Source organism: Trichogramma pretiosum, unplaced genomic scaffold (assembly GCF_000599845.2).
Source record: "Trichogramma pretiosum strain Unisexual culture from Peru unplaced genomic scaffold, Tpre_2.0 scaffold8, whole genome shotgun sequence".
In the NCBI taxonomy this organism is placed as follows: Eukaryota; Metazoa; Arthropoda; class Insecta; order Hymenoptera; family Trichogrammatidae; genus Trichogramma; species Trichogramma pretiosum.
The window spans coordinates 2625780-2643091 of NW_019641699.1; the positions used below are offsets into that span (position 1 = coordinate 2625780).

Here is a 17312-nt window from a genome sequence, read left to right on the forward strand (position 1 = left end):
CTCGTTGCTCCGCTGTTCGTCGGCGGCCCGCGAGAGGAGACCGGAGAGAGAGAGGAGAGGAGTAAAATAGGAGCGCATGCGTCGTCACCGATTTTCGCGCGGTGGCGGTGTCGCCTGCTCGAGAATCAGATTACATTTCTACTATTAAATCGAACAGCAGAACTCACGTTGTCATTTTTCTCTTTGTGTACAAACTCGTGTCAACAACAAATACAGTTATTCATCAATTTCATTTGTTGGTAAGATGAGTTTCTGGTCATTTTTTCGTGATATTTCGGTATTCAATCTTGAAAATGGAAATAAATATTGAAAATAGAATACGATTAATGATTAGAACAAAAATTGAAAAATATACAAACTTGTTGCACATTATCAATGTGTATTGATCAATGATAAAGTGTACAGAAATTATTTTTACGTGCTTTTAATATTTTCGTATGTGGGTAACATGTTTACACTTATATCGTATTATTTTAATTGAATTGTACTTGTAATTCAATTTGATAGTTAAAACGAAATTTGCCATTTTTTTTCACGCATGTAATCATTTTGAGACAGTTTCTTTCAAATACACTAAGATATCTATCTAAAAAAGAATCCAAATTAAACTCTTCCCAATATTTTTAATGAATCAAAAAATTTTATAAAAACAAATTTGCAATTAACAATCTAATAAATAATAACTAACCCTAAAAGTAGATGCTCTTTAATTTTATTTTAATTATATATTATTTATTGATTATAAAGCAAAATTAACACAGTACTTTTAGTATAATTCAAAAAAGAGCCTTTATAATTGGAATTTAAAACAATAATAAGTCAATTATATGTCAATTTTTTACAATTATTCAAAGTCATTTACTATAATAAATTTTTTTAACAGGGCATACTAGTATTAGAAAAACAATGACTTACACAATACCAGAATCTACGCTGATTGCTCAAGGGGCAGAAGCAAGACTTTATAAAGGAACTTACCTTGGCAAATCTGTATTAATAAAAGAGAGATTTGAAAAAAAATACAGACATCCAACTTTAGATACCAGACTAACTAAAGAAAGAATCAAGGCAGAGGCTCGAGCTCTTGTAAAAGCAAAATCTGCAGGTAAAATATAATTCATATCTATTATAAAATTTTAGACTAAAAATATTTACTTCTGCTTGTTTAATACATATAAGAATTTAGATAATAATATTATTTTCTTTCAGGTGTTGCTACACCAACTATTTATTTAGTTGATTATAATCGCAGAAGTATTTTTATGGAATATATTGAAAATTCTACCACATTGAAAGCTTTCATTGATGAACATATTTCTAAAAAAAATGATGTAAAGGATTTGATAGAAAATATTGCAAGTGCATTAGGAAAAGTGGTGGCTCAATTACATGCAGTATGTATTGTTCATGGAGATTTAACAACATCCAATATTCTATTGAAAGATTCACACAAATTATTAACATCTCAACCCTTTAGTGATGGTAAATTTACCAATTTTTTTCATAGATTTAATTTATATTCTAGAAATTAATTTTATTTTTACACTTCACTTAGTTTCAGATCAATTTATTGCTATAGATTTTGGTTTAGCCAAAACTGAGTCTACTTCAGAAGATGCTGCTGTTGATTTATATGTTTTGGAAAGATCATTGAGCAGTGCTCATGCAGAATTACCAGATTTATTCAAGATTATATATCGTAGTTATCAAAAACAATTTAAAAATAATTCCCGTTTAAAAGAAATTATAGCCAAGTATGAAGATGTGAAAGCTAGAGGTAGGAAGCGAACAATGGTGGGCTAGTAATTTTATACAAGTTTTTGTGATGATTTAGACTGTGTACATTACCAGTACTCAGTTGACAAATATATTTTTTTGTACGTACATATAAAGCTTAAAATAACTTATTCTTATGTATATAATATAATTATATAAAGGAATGTCACATAGTTCTCATTGAACAATTGCTGGAAACATTCTTTTGCACATTTTCACAATTTCAACTGAATATGAAACACTTTTTAGCCAAAATGCAGTCCTGAGTATATTATAATCCATGTGACTAAAAATGCTGCAAACGATGTCATGAAACCTTCCTTAGTAAGTTCCCATGCACCGCCATATTCTTCTTCATCTACTTGTTGAAAACTATTAAAGTATACATATAAACTACCAGCATTAACAATTGCAAACCTGTTTTATAATAGAAAGTTGATTAATAACATTTCTGAATATTGCTGATGAATCACAAGAAACTGTTGACTTACAAAAACAAGCCCAAAAATCCTCTTAGAGGAAATAATCCCCACACAATTCCAATTATGATTCCAATGATCTGCCTTCCCCAGTAAATAACATCTAAAAACTCCTCCTAAAATGTAAATTAAAAAATTTTAGTTTCAGTTCTCGAGTAATGAAATGCGGTAATTCAATTAGAATCAATGAGATTTTTCGCGTCGTTTTCAGCTATTATAAATAGCAAACCCCTGAATTTGCGATTTAAATGGAGCACCTAAGAAAATTGTGCACGTATCACGAACCGGCATCACGTGACTGCACCGAGTCAAAATTAGTGCTTGTCATCAAAATAACTGCACTACGGGCGATACATTTCAATTATAGTGGGCTTAACTTTTATGTGATAAAAACCTTGACAAAATTACGTGGCAAACGTTTATCAAACGTATTAGCATACACTTAGTTAGCACTAATTATTCGTAATAAAGAAGTTTCTATTTTCATATTTATAAATTAAAATCACTTTTGCTAAATTGAAGTTATGGCGTTGAAAAACTTTTAATGGAAGAAAAGTAGCTGAAACCCTATTATAATCCCAATGTTTATGACAATTAATCACCAATATGGCAGGTTAGGTTTATACCTTATCTGGCCATTCTGAATTAGCGGTGAATGCCCTGACCCAGACGCTGTCACTTTTGGCACCGCTGGTCGACTGGTTCGATGATTTTCCTTTCGCCATCGCAACGTTTGAAGAAATAAACAATAAAACTTATGATGAAAATTTCAACACTCGCAATGCGCTACCTCAGCATCGTCGTCTGCCAAGATATCTACTGCTAAACACACACGGGCGTCATTCAGGCAGGTTTAAGTTTTGAGCGTTTACAGTCACGACGCTTGATCTCTTCGATCATGCGTGGCGCTCGGTCACAACATATAGGTATACACACCTTTTGCCCAGAAACTCCTATTATTGACAGCGATAATGACGCTGTCGATTTTAGACGTGGCATATAGAGAGCCGTCTTCGTCGATTAGAGGCGCATCATTGGCAATTACAGATAAGAAGTGAACTTTTTTGGTGTATGGGGCGACGAATGTTTTTTGAAAAAAATTACACAAATTCCTTATCAAATCGATCTCATTTTTTTATTGTTCGTTCAAAGTTATACGCTTAAATACATCTCCGTTCCCAAGCTAAATACATTACAATCCCACCGGATATTTCGCGCGTGGTGAACAATATAATTTTATACGAATATTATATTATACTTTGCTTTCAGAAATGATATGGATTGAATTTAAAACTAAAACATCTTACAAATATTCATATTTATAAATATAAAAACTATATATAAACCATGACAAGACGACAACTATCAAAATGCGTGGTTCATGGTAAAGGATACAAAGTATAACGTGCACGACGCGTCGTTATAAAGGAATGTATATATAAATTCGATAGAAGTTTAGAAGAAAGAAAAATGCTTTCGGAACTGCTGATGATATCAGTTTTGGTTCACAAACGTATTCTAATCTCAATAAAAGTCTACTTTCCATGAACTTTCAGAAGGTCCGATTGTATATAATTCAATTCTAAATCATATACGCGCACACATACTTTCCGCACTTATAAAAATTATTAAATAGGCGTTAGGACTTTAAAATAAAAAAATATGTATGCATTCATTAATAGCCAATGTTTCTTTGCAAAACGCGTAACACAGTTTTCGAGAAATACTTTCACTCGTATGATTCAATTAAAAAGTACGCTCTAATATCACTTATGCAACTAAATTCGTAAAATTCTTGCTCTTCAACGATAAAATTAAAAACATTTAAACTACCCAACTTTTAGCTTTTCTAATAAATCAGTGATACATATATGCTTGAATACGTTTTTTACAAAGCTCCTTTCATCCAACCAGGATAAATTTATAATGTCAGTCGCGTGTTATAATCTCATTTATTTTGTTCCATCTCTTATTAATTTGGCACTCACAGTTGTTCTGAGATACGATTGATAAAATGTATAATTGTAACTAATTGTATATATATTTAAGGATCAATTGGATTTTACTGGCCGAGTAGTCGAAAAATTTTTCCTTTTTATAAAGGGTTGTATATTATTGATATTTAATATTTTTATCAAGATTCAAAATTTTTACCTAACTGGAGTAACAATTTTTTCGATTGTAAAATAACCATTCTGAACTTTTCTGATTATTCATCAATACCTTTTTAAAAAATTGGTCAAATATATTGTGCATCAATATTGTTTCGATTTCATATGTAATTTTAATTTTTATAATAAAACATAATTGTTTTAGTTAAAGTTTTAAAAATATAATTAGATATGATAGTAAAATTCATGAACGATTTAAACTACAGTTTATTCAACTCGATCAGTTTTTACGTATTATCTAAGCATTTCAATAGTAATCATATGGTTCTTGTTTTCTTATAAGCCAATTCGATTCTTATTGAAAACTGTGCACAAAAAATTTAACATTATCTTTTAGTACTTAAAGATTATTTGGAGTTTATTTCATTTTCATGATCCCTGCAAAATAAAACATCGGCTACTCAGCTGTGGTATTTCAGTTACGACCACATAAACGCCGCTTTCTAATAAATACTTATTTCATGTGCAACGGTTGGAACATATATGATTTTTTTATTCTTTTTATAATTACTAGGCGCTTGTAGAAATAGAAGGTACAATAATATAGATTTTATTCATTTCTAATCTTAAATAATTGGCTTATACACATTTTTTATTTACAGTGCGTGAATACACGCACAAATCATTAATTTAAATGGACAAAAATCGGCATAAGTAGTCATGCACTTACACGTGCACTTACATAAATAGTAACAAAACAAATTGCATAATTAAAAAGATCACCATTCTAACTGGCACCACTAACTCCGGAATCATGAAATAACAAATTTAAGTTTTGGTGAAATCATTCAGTACTACTTATCACCTCTGCATTACTCGCGCGCTATATTATTGTTATATAGTTTATCGGATATTTCTTATTTATAAAGTCATGAATGATTTTGCATGTTGAATATACTAAATTAAATTCATTTGCTAATTACACAAAGTCAAGAAAAATTTGAGTAAATATAAGTTTCTAATAAGAATTATCTCAAAAGAAACTTGGAATGTATTTTTATATACATGGTTATCAAATTGTAACATAAAGTTTTATGAAAACGTCGTTGTGATTTTTGACATTAAAAAATCGAATTCCAGAAAATAAATACACTTTTTCAGTGGAATAATTGATCGAGAAATAGATTTGCAATGATAAGCGAGAGTGAGCGATGAAAGATGGCATGGAATAGTTGACTTGTGCTGGATGATTTAATGCATAATAACAGGGTGTTTCTTAAGTACCCTTGCCTATATGACAGAGTGACACAACGAACGAAGCTTTGAAACTACATGATTTATAACACAAAAAATTCATTAAAAAATAAAAACATTCTTCAGACAGACAAAAAATATAACTAAATAGCAGGCACTTACAAAAAATGCGGTACCTTCGCTTTTATCCAACGTCCACACATACACATACACATACACATAGAGTTCTTGATCTCTACACGTTTATTTTTTATTGAATATAACATGGTACAAGAATCGGGCAAGTATAAAAATTTATTTTGGAATGTCTCTTGACTGTATATGTATATATGTTGTTATCGAGGTATAATTCGTATTTTATAGATACTCGATTAATTGATATTATCATTTTCGTTGTGAAAAAATTCTTCATTCTAAAGCTCGAAATAAGCTATTGACAGACATTGATCACAAGAAAAAGAAAGAAAAAATGTTGCCAAATTTTTGTTCATTCATTACCACTTAATTATTCAATGCTGCTGGATTGTCAAAACAACAAAAAATCACAATTTTCTTTCTTTCACTCTACACATCTACCGCGTCGTTATCGTAATGAAAATTCGAATCGCGAAGAAATGAAGTGCGTCGTAGTTTGAAAGCCAGGCGGCGATTAGGCTCAGTCTCTCTCTGTGCTTCCGGTGCCTATAAACACACAAGCAAATAACTGGTGTAAATATCTTGGTTTTTTCATTCAGGTACATTCAGGATCACGTAGATTCCCCTGCTGTAGAATTAACATTGGAAAAAATGTCGCAAGCATTTTTAGTTACTTTATTATGCTTTTCAAATTTGAGCAAATGTGCGAAATTTTTTCAAATTTTCATATAAATTGTACTTTTCATCATATTCGTGAAAAATAGATAATGTGTATATTATTGGTAAGCTTGTTAAAAATGGTGTAAAAATTAATATTTTCTACTTGGAGTAGGAATTGTACAAAAAAAGATTGCTTACAAATAATAACTCATAATATAATTAAATTGTGGTATTTAGTACTGTTTGATTGTATACTTAGCAATAAATAAATTAATCTATAAAAAACAAAAACTTAAAAAATACCTTAAGAGAGGACGGCTGTATAGGTGTCGGGGGTTCAACATAATGACGCAAAACTGACCTCCATGCTGCGGAATACTCTAAAATAAAATATATGCAAGCAGGTCTAATAAAAACAAAATTCAAAAACTGGTAATTCGTGCATTGTAGCCATTTGATAATTGATGTTGCATGATTATGAACAGAAAACTTAACGAAAATCGTGAGCAGATGGAAATAATATGCAATAACAAGTGCGCGATTAAGATGGTTCTTGCACGATTTGATAATGACATTGGACATGAATTATGCTTAATGGATCGAACGTCATTTATAAATGAATAAATGATTTGAAAATGTGTAAATGCGACGAATGATCGCCAGATTAAGTATCTCTAATATCAAAACTACAATACTTATTCTAACTTGTATCGCATTAATAATTCGATAAGCCGTGGCAATACGCAAATACAGTAAGCATTTATTTCGCAAATTTTCAAGCAACAACAAAAACAATAACAACGCCTCTTCAGTGTTGTTTCGTGGTTTGCATAATAGACATTTCGCTCTGTGTGCAAGAACGATCTTAACCTTTATCAATCTAATGTATCGATACGCTTGGCAATCGGTTCTAATCGATGAACGTGTGTATCGCGTTGCGATCATCTTCTTTGGCATGGTGATTATTGTAAAAGAGGCGCTTAAGCTTTTTTTGTTTGCATTTGGTTAATTTAGCGAGTGAGGCCTCAGCTGTTATTGAAAAACACGCTTCTTATGCTCCGTCGAAATTTACCGTTTTCCTTCTTGTCAGCTTTGCCTTGGCTATTGCTCTTCGTCAAACTGGCAGCTAATTCGCGCACCGAGCGCTTCTCTGCTCCACCAGAATTTAGACTGCCAGTGACGATACAGCTGGTCGTCAATGATGGTGGTAATGAGGCAGGACCACAGACTCCGCTGTCGGTCGACTCGTCCAGCGCGTCACCGGAGTCCGGTGTGTTGCCTGCTGATGTATTGGGTGACGAACCATCGCTGAGTAATTGATTAAATTCGCCTAAAAAATTATTTTCATTAAAATCAAACGGGGCTCAAGAGATAAAAACAAATTTTAATATTAGTATATTGTCCTGAATTTTAACATTATCATACCAGACTTTCTGTCGGTAGCCATGCTCCATGGTCTAGGTTTAGGGGCAGTGCTAGGTGGTGATCGCCTGTCGCCAGATGCTTGATTATTTTTGTTAGTGAGTGATCGGAGTACTGGTGATTTGGCTGAATCGAAGCTGTAGCCTTTAGCAACGCTACCGTTGGTTGGGCTACTTGCGGCTGTGAATTTTCGCACGGAAGACATCACAGTACCTTTTGTACTGCTCTCATTTTTTTCATTGTTTTGCTGCTCCTTAACCGATTCACTATTAGGTGTCAACGATTTTGGTCCTAAAAATAATTACCGTTACGAAATGTTTCTTAGTGAAAAGCAATAATCAAACTTTACAAACACCAACCAATTGACTGTTGGTCGGCTCCATCGACGGCAACTTTCTCATTACTACTTTTCGAAGTATCAACTGTGTTTCTTCGAGTCAGTGGTGATACTGTGAGTGGTGAATCGCCACGCGATCTTCGTCCAGCGCCCGGTGAAAATTTTGCCACATCATCGGTCGACTGTGAACGCGGCGATTGTTCACCTTTACTACCGGGCGCGGATTTGGCTACCGGTGGTTTCTTATCGCTTCGTTGACTGCTTATAGAAAGGCTCGGACTACCTCCGCAATCTTGATTCGATTGCAGCGTATTTACCAAGCTACAAATTCGAATGATTTATTTTTTGTTACTTCGCTACATCTATATAAAAAAACCATTATGAATACCTTTCATCGCTGGTAGGTGAGCCAACATCTGGAGTCTTGGGTGTCGTAGGTCGGAAAAACGTATCCAAGCCCTCTCCCAGAGCAATGCCACTCTCCTGACTCTGATCGGACTTCAACATCGGCCGCGTAGGCGCGCGCGTCTTCGTCCTGCGTGGACGCGATTTCACGAGATGTTGAAGCTGATGCGTGCCAGCGGGCAGCTCCGTCACCGAGTCCATCGATTCCGTCAGCGAGATCTCGTTCTCCGAGTTGCCCTCCGTCGGCTGGCCCTTGGACGAGGCAGACGACGGCAGCAGATCCGGAATGTCATCGGCCGACAAACCCTCCACGGAGTCCACTACGGATTTCGGCCGTAATTTTCTTCCGTGCAAGCTCTTGCGCTTATTTGACAAGTGCGGCGTGGCCTATGTGGTGAAAATAATGCACGTTTTAGAATTTCAACTCGTTATTTCATCGACTATTCAAAAAACTGCATTGGTGGGAATAGAAAAGTTCGCTGCCGTACTTACGAGATTCAGGTAATCCAGCTGCGCAAGGCATGCGGAAAAAGAATCAAGCAGAATGAATCCCAATGAGTGTTAGTACCATGACACCATGTTTTTTATTAGTGAAACAAATAAGAAAAAAACACATACTCCAATGTATTTACATTACTATATGTATACTCTTACGATATACGTACTACCAATGGTATACGTAAATTAAAATTGCCTCGAGCTATTTGACGCGCGCGCGCGGCAGCGGCGATGCAAACGTTACGTTAGCAACACCTCGACTATTGTGGCTGGTGCATTTCGGCATCGCGCACGAGTAAAAAGTTACCGCCACACTATCATTTTCCAACAAGTAAAAGTACAATATTTTTCAGCGGTTCGTATGGTTTAGTAATGCTGAATAGGCTTGATACGATGCTTAGTTTCTAATGGTCACGCTTGAAATAATCTCTTTTCCATTAGAGAAATTAACGAATATAACATAATATCAAATATGCTCGATAAACAATTTTAATTTACCAACTTTATCGTAACTATATATTAGCTGTACAACTTATTAATGAAAATAGACTCAGCCTATTATTGTATCCATGGAGAAATACCGCTTTTTTATTTAATATCATGTAAGATAGATGAATTTTATAAGAGATCTAATTCAAATTGAAAGATAGATAATTATATGCTTGTATGAATAAAGTTGAATAATAAATTCATCCAACCATGAAATTCTCATAAAGTGAAGTTAAATCTTGTGTATAATTTTGAATTATATACTCAATTTTAATTTTTAAATGTTTAATTGAATAAAAAAATTGAGTAATTTTAAAATTAAAATTTATAGGATTTTATGTACATTAGGAAAGTTAAAATATTTTCAAAAACCACTTCAACACCATCACCCAAAACAATGAGAATAATTCACATAGCTGGAATGGCAAAAACTCACCATCGGCGAATCATCATCATTGGAAAGTCTACCCATAGCCTTTCCAATAACCACCCTTCCATTGCTCTCTTTATTTCGATCGTTCGCCTGACATTGCTCCTCGTCGTCGTCTTCCTCTTCTTCCTCGCTGCTATCCTCGTCGTCGTCGTCTTCGTCGTCATCAGCAACGATACTGCCGCAATTTCTGCTGGGCGTGCCAGCCGATATACTGACGGACATGCCGACGCCGAGTACACTGCCCCCGCCTCCGCCTTGATTCGAAGTCGAGCCGGCGCTCGGCCGTAACACGTCTGGCGTGCTGCTTCGCGTGCGTATTTCGGTGCCGCATTCTCCGATCAGAGATTTGTAACTGCCAGACAATGATTCGATAACTTGATCGGTAATTCTGTCGGAGATGTGAGCCGCTACTGATAGATTAAGTTCGCTGTAAAAAAAGTCGTTTTATAGACATTTGTGACGTTAGAGACATACATTTACTGGAAATAAATACTCACTTGACTTTGTTTATAATATCTGCACCAGCTTGCTCGGTAATGGTGTTTTGTATAAATTCTAGAGTCAATGAATTTTTATCTTTGCAAGAACTTCGGAGATGTGTTTCCAATTTGACGGATTCATTTTCATCGTAATCGCCATCTCTATTACGAACTGTCTGCTCAAGAATCGTTGGGCATTGCTCGTTAGCACATTTAAGCATAGAATCCAAAGAATCCTTTAAATAACGATATCAGGAATTACATAACATTAAACACTTAAAAAATTATCTTGTTTATGGAAAAAACTTACCTGCAAATAAGTTGAAGCAATTTTATGAACTTGATTCGCAGCCTCGGTCAATTTAGCTTCGATAGGATTATTTTCATCGCGTCTCTGGAGCACTTCATGTAGTCTAGGGAGCAATTGTTTTGAATTATCAGCATCTTGAATAAGCCCAGTCGCATAATTGATATCATCGTTGGCATTGCAACTTTCAGCAGCTAGGGCTTTTATAGTGTCTTGAGTTTGAACGACAAGACGATCGACCATATGTTGTGTAGAGCTTAGAAGGAAGCCCTGCTGTAGGCGGAACGCTTGACCATGGCTGTTACGCTGGGGTGCTACGTTACGTTGGAGAAGATCTTGGATCTTTTTTGTGAGCTGTTCAGTTTTTTCGGCAGAAGCTTTCATACACGGTTGTAAATCGTATATTGGTGTTGGCATATATCTGACACTATAATTCCTGTAAAATACATAAAACTTAATTAATTTTGTTGGAAACTATTGTTATTTCATTGTTATGGTCCTTTGAAAGGACAGTAGTTAACCATAAAACGACGAAATTTAAATGTCAAAAGCTCCCCGAAAACGGTTTACGAAAGTCAATATATTTGCGTATGTAAATTTATTTATGTATGCAATCGTTTTCATCCCTTTGTTAATAGAATTAAAATATCTCTTCTCAGAGAAGAGTTTTAATTTATTTCCAATGACTATACAAAATTGTTTACCTTTCTAAAGCGTGAGCAATATCAGCATAGCCTTGTAAAGTTATATTGTTCTTATCATAAATGATGGTTTTGAGATGATTATTGATTTGTAAAGCTTTAGCTAATAATCTAGCTCCAGGATCGCCGATTTGATTGCCACTAATATCGAGGCTGCGCAAACACGTATTGCTACCGAGGGCATTTATCAGATTGTATAAATCACCCTTCAGTCGCGAATCTGGCAAATGTAACGCTTGGAGAACGCAATCTTCTTCTTGGAGCATTTGTACAAGTGAGTCCATTACAACAGCTATGTGTTTACTCTTCATGCCGAGAGTATTTCGACCCATATAAAGATTTTTTATGGATTTATTTTTACTTATAGCAGTGATTACTTGTGCCAAATCTACATCCATATCTGAGGAAGTAAATATTAAGAGATTAAGTTTAAAAAATTGATAAATAAAAGTCTTGACAAATAAATACAGAGAAAAACAACTCACTGCTGTCTGATATATCAAGAGAAGAAATGCACCTGACTCCGTGTATACAAGACTCAAGAACGTGAGCACCCGTTGATCCAAGATTATTACCACTCATGTCAAGTTCTAAACCAACAGTACTTTCGTTGCATGCCAAACCCAACAACAGATGTTTCAATGCTTCTAATGGTAATTTACAAAATGAAATGTTCAAATATTTGAGTGACAATGTTGCTGTGAAAAATTGCTTAAAACTTGGCGGTATTTCTTTGGTTTTCTTGCTCGTGAACGAGTTACGGGCTACGTTTAAGTGGACTAGATTTGTTGCACAACCACGCAGTAACGCTCCAAAAAGCTGCAAAAAATCGATATAAAAGTCAGTATTTAGAATTTTGATGAATCAATTGTTGATTTTTGTTATTACTTACGCATTCTAAAGTAGTATCCGTGCCACTAAGATCTAAGTGCGTTATCCCGTTTGGCTGAGCCAAAAAGCTGCACAGATTCTGTAAATTTAAAATTTAGCATTGTGTTATCAAATACATTATTTAAATCTCAATTGTTACTCACATTTACATCGTCTTTCAAAGTATTATCAGCAAGATTTAGGTACTGTAAACTTGTAGGCATACTTCGATTTAGACTTAGAGCATGAGCAATTTGACCAACTCCTTTGCCTGTCAAACCACACCGAGCCAAGTTTAATTTCTGTAAACCTTTAGGCATTTTACCTAGTGGTCCAGTTGTATGTGCGGCTCCTAAAGGTGCAAAAAATTGATGCAACCGGGTAAATGAGGATGAATTAGAAATTGTACCTACTGAAAATCATATGTTTCTAAGTACAGATAGGAAAAACATAAAAATAAAAATAAAAATGAATGTTGAAGCTCAGGAAGTGAAAAAATAGGAAAAAATGACGATTGTATGGTAGAAATTTAATGGATTTAATTCAGCTACCTTGAGATAATTTAGCTATTGCCCCACATAAACTTGCAGCTCCTTTGTCTTCAATAGTGTTATTAGACAAGTCAATTGTATGAAGAACAGCATTTGTATTGGCAATCAAAGCAAGTGATAACTTATGAGCAAAATCCCTAAGAAAAATGTTTCTTCTTAGTAAAATTGAACAGAGTAAAATATTTCAAGATATTTATTTCAATTCTTACCATTTGGCTCCAATATTATCAAAATAAATTTCTTGAATTGAGAGTGACCTCTTTAATATGTGTAACAATCTATCCAATGGTTCATGACTTAATTTCAGGCCAGAAATTCTTACTTTAGTAAACCAGGTATTGTACTCTAAAGCTGATATTATTGGAACTAAATCTTTTTGATCAAGATGATCAAAATCTCTCAGATCTAGTTCTCTTGTATCATGAGATAAATATATTGTGTCCACATCCTACAAAAATAGATTTAAAATTTCAAATAATTTTTATTATGCAATGAGAACTCAAACTGATGAAATCATATTTACCCAAGCAACTTCTTCTCTGTAAGGTACATTATGTAAATCACACATACATGCATACTGAGCAGAAAAGCCACCACAAGGACCAGTATGACGAGTAGCTTCTGTACTTCTAGCTAGATCACTACCTCTTATGCTTTGTAATCTGCTGGCTGGTATCACATCAATTTTTCTGATCACATAACTAAGAAAAAAATGAAAGTTATTATAATTTTACAATTTTTTAATTTTACTAATTGTACTTTTTATTTTTCAAAGCTTACTTTAAAGGTACCGTTGGAAATATGTTTCTGATTGCTGTATGAAGTGCTTCTATCATAGCATCTACTTCTGAAGTATCCACACTGCCCATACCCATTGTTACAAAGTTGTACACTCTTTCTCCAACTGTTAACACTAATTGATTGGCTCTTTTGGATTCGACTGATATTATTTCCAAATAATGGAAATGACAGTCGATCCTTGTAGGTACCTTTGCAGTTAGTAAAAAGAGGCGGCATGGTGAAAATACCTACAAATATATTTTATTAATATGAAATTAAAGGGAAATAATTTTTAATGTTATAATAGCTTACCAGAACTCGATTTTCAAGTTTATCAGGTTTGGTTTCCAACTTCACAACATTTTTCAGTAAGATTTTTACATGCTTTCCCAAAAGTGTTTTAACAGATTCTGAAAATACATTATAACAATATTATTTAATCTCTATTCATGATTTATTTATTGAGAAGTATAGAAATTATATTATTCAAGATTCAGCAATTCAGCTTATTTTTTTCCCTCACAAGATATTTACATACAAATTTTATTTGGTTGTAAATGACATTTACTGGCATAATGGCAAAAATAGTGCTGATGATCTCATGTATTGAAGAAAATTAAATGAGAATCAATGCAAGCATTCTGTCATAGAGCATTTGATTGACATTGTAAAAAGTGTAAATTGAAGCAAGTTAAAAAATTGACAATTCCGTCAATTGCTGCGTAATGAAAATCGTCTGACGCCTGACATTAAATCGATATAAAATATGGCTTTTAAACCCTGTCAGCCCTTGAAGCATAGCAAGTACACTCGGTGACTCAGATTTATAAAATCTGCAGGTACCATGAAAGGCATAATATACATAACAAGTTTTTCAGAGTGTATAATACAGCCGCGCACGATCGGTGCCTGTTTCTCATCCATTATAATAATCACACATCTCGAAGAGAGTGGCAAAGGTGGAATGTAAAAACAGTTGGTGTATATGTTGTACGCGTATATACTTTTATATATATATCTATACAGAAGAAATAAAGACAGCAGCAGCAGGCGGTAGTGAAGTATATATATTTTCTCTTCGAGAAAGAGAGAGAGAGAGAGAGAGAGAGAGAGAGAGAGAAAGACACTATAAGAGTTCCAGTCAAAGAAAGAGAGCGAGAATATCGTAAGAAGGGGCACACACGTCAATATACGTGTGTGCGCTTCTTAGTACCACACTCACCGGCAAATATAACGGAGTGTGCTTAAAACACTCCAATATGTACTGTACACACGACAGAGCACAGACGACACACACAAATGCGCCTGACCTCAAAATAATACAATCAAGTACAAATGCCGTGTGATTTTCTTCGCTTCTTGCACTGTCTGTTCTTTTTTTTTCGTAACTCTCATTGAATGAGCATTATTTATACATATAAAATGTATCGCGGCGTTGAGCAGATAGAGGAGCATACATGGGTGCATGACTTTTATTAGCTTGTAAACACGATCCATGGGATGCTGCTGCAGGCTGTAGCATCCAGTTCGAAGGGTATATACAACATATAACACACGGGAGAAGAAGCGCGAAAGAGGAAAGTAGGAGGAGGGACAGGCGGGGCAAGTCCATGAGAAACAAAACTCTTCGCGGGCATGGACGGACCCCCAGGAGAGAGAAAGAGAGAAAGAGAGAGAGAGAGAGAGAGGAAAGCCTGCTGCTGCTGCTTGCGTGTGAGTTCCTCCTCGAGGTATAATCCTGCCCCGCTCGCGCATATCCATATCCTCATAAGTATTTTATATTACATTAGGAGCAGATATACTGCTTGACTATACGTGACACAAGTATGTAGCGGTCAGTATACACATTTGGGCACAAAAAAAAGTAGCAAGCAAGCGATAATGAGTCGAGCAAACGTGCGAAGAGCTTACCGTTGAGATCCTTCGTGAGCTGCGATCTCGTAGACATTTTTATCTGCTTGTAAGGGCGCGTACGTCGCTGCTATATCGATGCGTGTGTGATATATATCTGTCTATGCGAGTATCGCAGTACGGCAAAACACTCCGCGTGTACGTACGATGTATATGAATTACTTATTGGAATGTATTCCGGAGAGGAGCTTGTTTGTATCGGAGCAAGACTCGCATCACTGGTCTCTATACTCTGGAAGCAGCCTCGGCGTATTGTGGCTACGTCCCGGTGCAGCAGCAGCGAGTAGTCGCACGCTTTTTCCCAGGGCACAAAGACACGCTGACATTGCGCTATGTATTTTATATTATATATTATAAACTCTCTGTGTGCAGCACTGGAGTTGACGAAACACAATAAACACAAGCGACGTCGAGAGGCGGTGTGTGTACGTGTGCGTTAGTGAGTGCAATGTGCATGTAGACTCGCGAGAGTCGCGCGCTGCTGCAGCACACAACACAACACCCTCGCTCTCTCACTCGTTATTGGGCACGTACGACATCACAACCACCTATACGTAAACAGACCACGACACAAAAACACGTAGTCGCGTCGAGAGAGAACGCACCACGATGCACCACGCACACGGACAATCTCTCGTGATCTATCGCACTGAATATCTCACATCGGGGCCTGCCTCTTGTGTCTCTGTGTGCAGAGCAGCACTCGTATATAATATGTATTTTTTATATATTATCGTGTGTGTGTGTATGTGTGTCCATACACAACGAGCCGTCGTCCGCGCAGTACGAGCGTTCGGCAAAAACTACTGCTGCCGTGCGTGCGTTGCGTATATGCTGCGCTGCCGAAGCCTGTACGAGGCCGTGCCGATTGCGTGCGAAAGACGGAGACGGAGAGATACGACTCCGTATATATATATATATATACGTATAGGCCAGACGTGTGCAGCAGCAGCGGTTGGAACGCGCGACCCCTTGTCTGCTCGCAGCCACGCACACTCGCGCGCACTACACAGCTACACACACAGCGATATACGACGACGACGACGAGCGGGTCGATTTTTCGTATATAGCAGCACTCAGCCGCAGCAGCGAGTGAAGCTAGACTGCTGCTGCTACTTCTTCGAAGTTCCGAACGCGACGACGACGACGACGTCGAACAACCGAGGCGCCCTCGCAACTACTGCATATTGTCGCTGCTACAGCTAAAGCCTCTTCTCGCGCAGACTGCACACGAACTGCAGCACACGCGAACGAGCTGCAGCGCGACGCAGTGATCGTGTTACCTTACACACGGACAAAAAAAGATGCGGGAGATTCGTGAGAACCGGAGCACCCCCACACACATATGTAACGAACATACATGTACGTGCACTCTTGTACACTCGGAGACACTCTCAAGTGGGCAGGATATATTTAATGCGCGCTAATGTCGCGCAGCTTTTCTCTTTTACTTGTATAATCTAGGCGAATAGACACAACGACAACGATTATTCCGTGGAAAGGTATTTTTAGGTCGGAGTCACGAGTTTCCCTGGAACTCGCGTCGAGCGATATTAACTTGAAAAACGTCGATGCATGAGCTATCTCCGCGTGCCCATGTTGATGTGCCTATCTCCTACGTAGGTATATAAATATATAATAATACGCTCTCGTGCACATGGTCGTGATTCGACGTTTGCTTTGCCCCCCGATAAACCAATAATTATTCCGTGTT

General features: G+C 36.1%; 3 protein-coding genes across 6 annotated transcripts; 1 reads left to right on the forward strand and 2 right to left on the reverse strand.

Annotated features, from left to right (window-relative positions):
* Positions 1–81: 81 nt before the first annotated feature.
* LOC106653159 (TP53-regulating kinase) lies at positions 82–1820 on the forward strand. The gene is made up of 4 exons (XM_014372455.2): positions 82–239; positions 884–1105; positions 1210–1482; positions 1556–1820. The coding sequence occupies exons 2-4, from the start codon at positions 907–909 to the stop codon at positions 1801–1803; spliced, it is 720 nt and encodes a 239-aa protein (XP_014227941.1). The 5' UTR covers positions 82–239; positions 884–906; the 3' UTR covers positions 1804–1820.
* Positions 1821–2015: 195 nt separating this feature from the next.
* Positions 2016–3179, reverse strand: LOC106653160 (uncharacterized protein C20orf24 homolog). Its single transcript, XM_014372456.2, has 3 exons — positions 2882–3179; positions 2268–2371; positions 2016–2193 (listed from the first exon to the last, which is right to left on the reverse strand). The coding sequence occupies exons 1-3, from the start codon at positions 2978–2980 to the stop codon at positions 2022–2024; spliced, it is 375 nt and encodes a 124-aa protein (XP_014227942.1). The 5' UTR covers positions 2981–3179; the 3' UTR covers positions 2016–2021.
* Positions 3180–3368: 189 nt separating this feature from the next.
* Positions 3369–16522, reverse strand: LOC106653156 (F-actin-uncapping protein LRRC16A). Of its 4 annotated transcripts, none has more exons than XM_014372451.2 (20): positions 15599–16521; positions 14000–14097; positions 13688–13935; positions 13431–13608; positions 13117–13355; positions 12908–13044; positions 12521–12708; positions 12379–12456; positions 11972–12305; positions 11490–11886; positions 10789–11221; positions 10497–10714; positions 10003–10426; positions 9072–9089; positions 8563–8966; positions 8197–8495; positions 7841–8128; positions 7488–7745; positions 6719–6795; positions 3369–6301 (listed from the first exon to the last, which is right to left on the reverse strand). In XM_014372451.2, the coding sequence occupies exons 1-20, from the start codon at positions 15633–15635 to the stop codon at positions 6185–6187; spliced, it is 4470 nt and encodes a 1489-aa protein (XP_014227937.1). In that variant the 5' UTR covers positions 15636–16521; the 3' UTR covers positions 3369–6184. The 4 variants fall into 4 exon arrangements, with proteins under 4 accessions (XP_014227937.1, XP_023318296.1, XP_023318297.1 ...); XM_023462528.1 differs by having other exon boundaries at positions 12521–12768; XM_023462529.1 differs by lacking the exon at positions 9072–9089 and having other exon boundaries at positions 12521–12768.
* Positions 16523–17312: the final 790 nt, after the last annotated feature.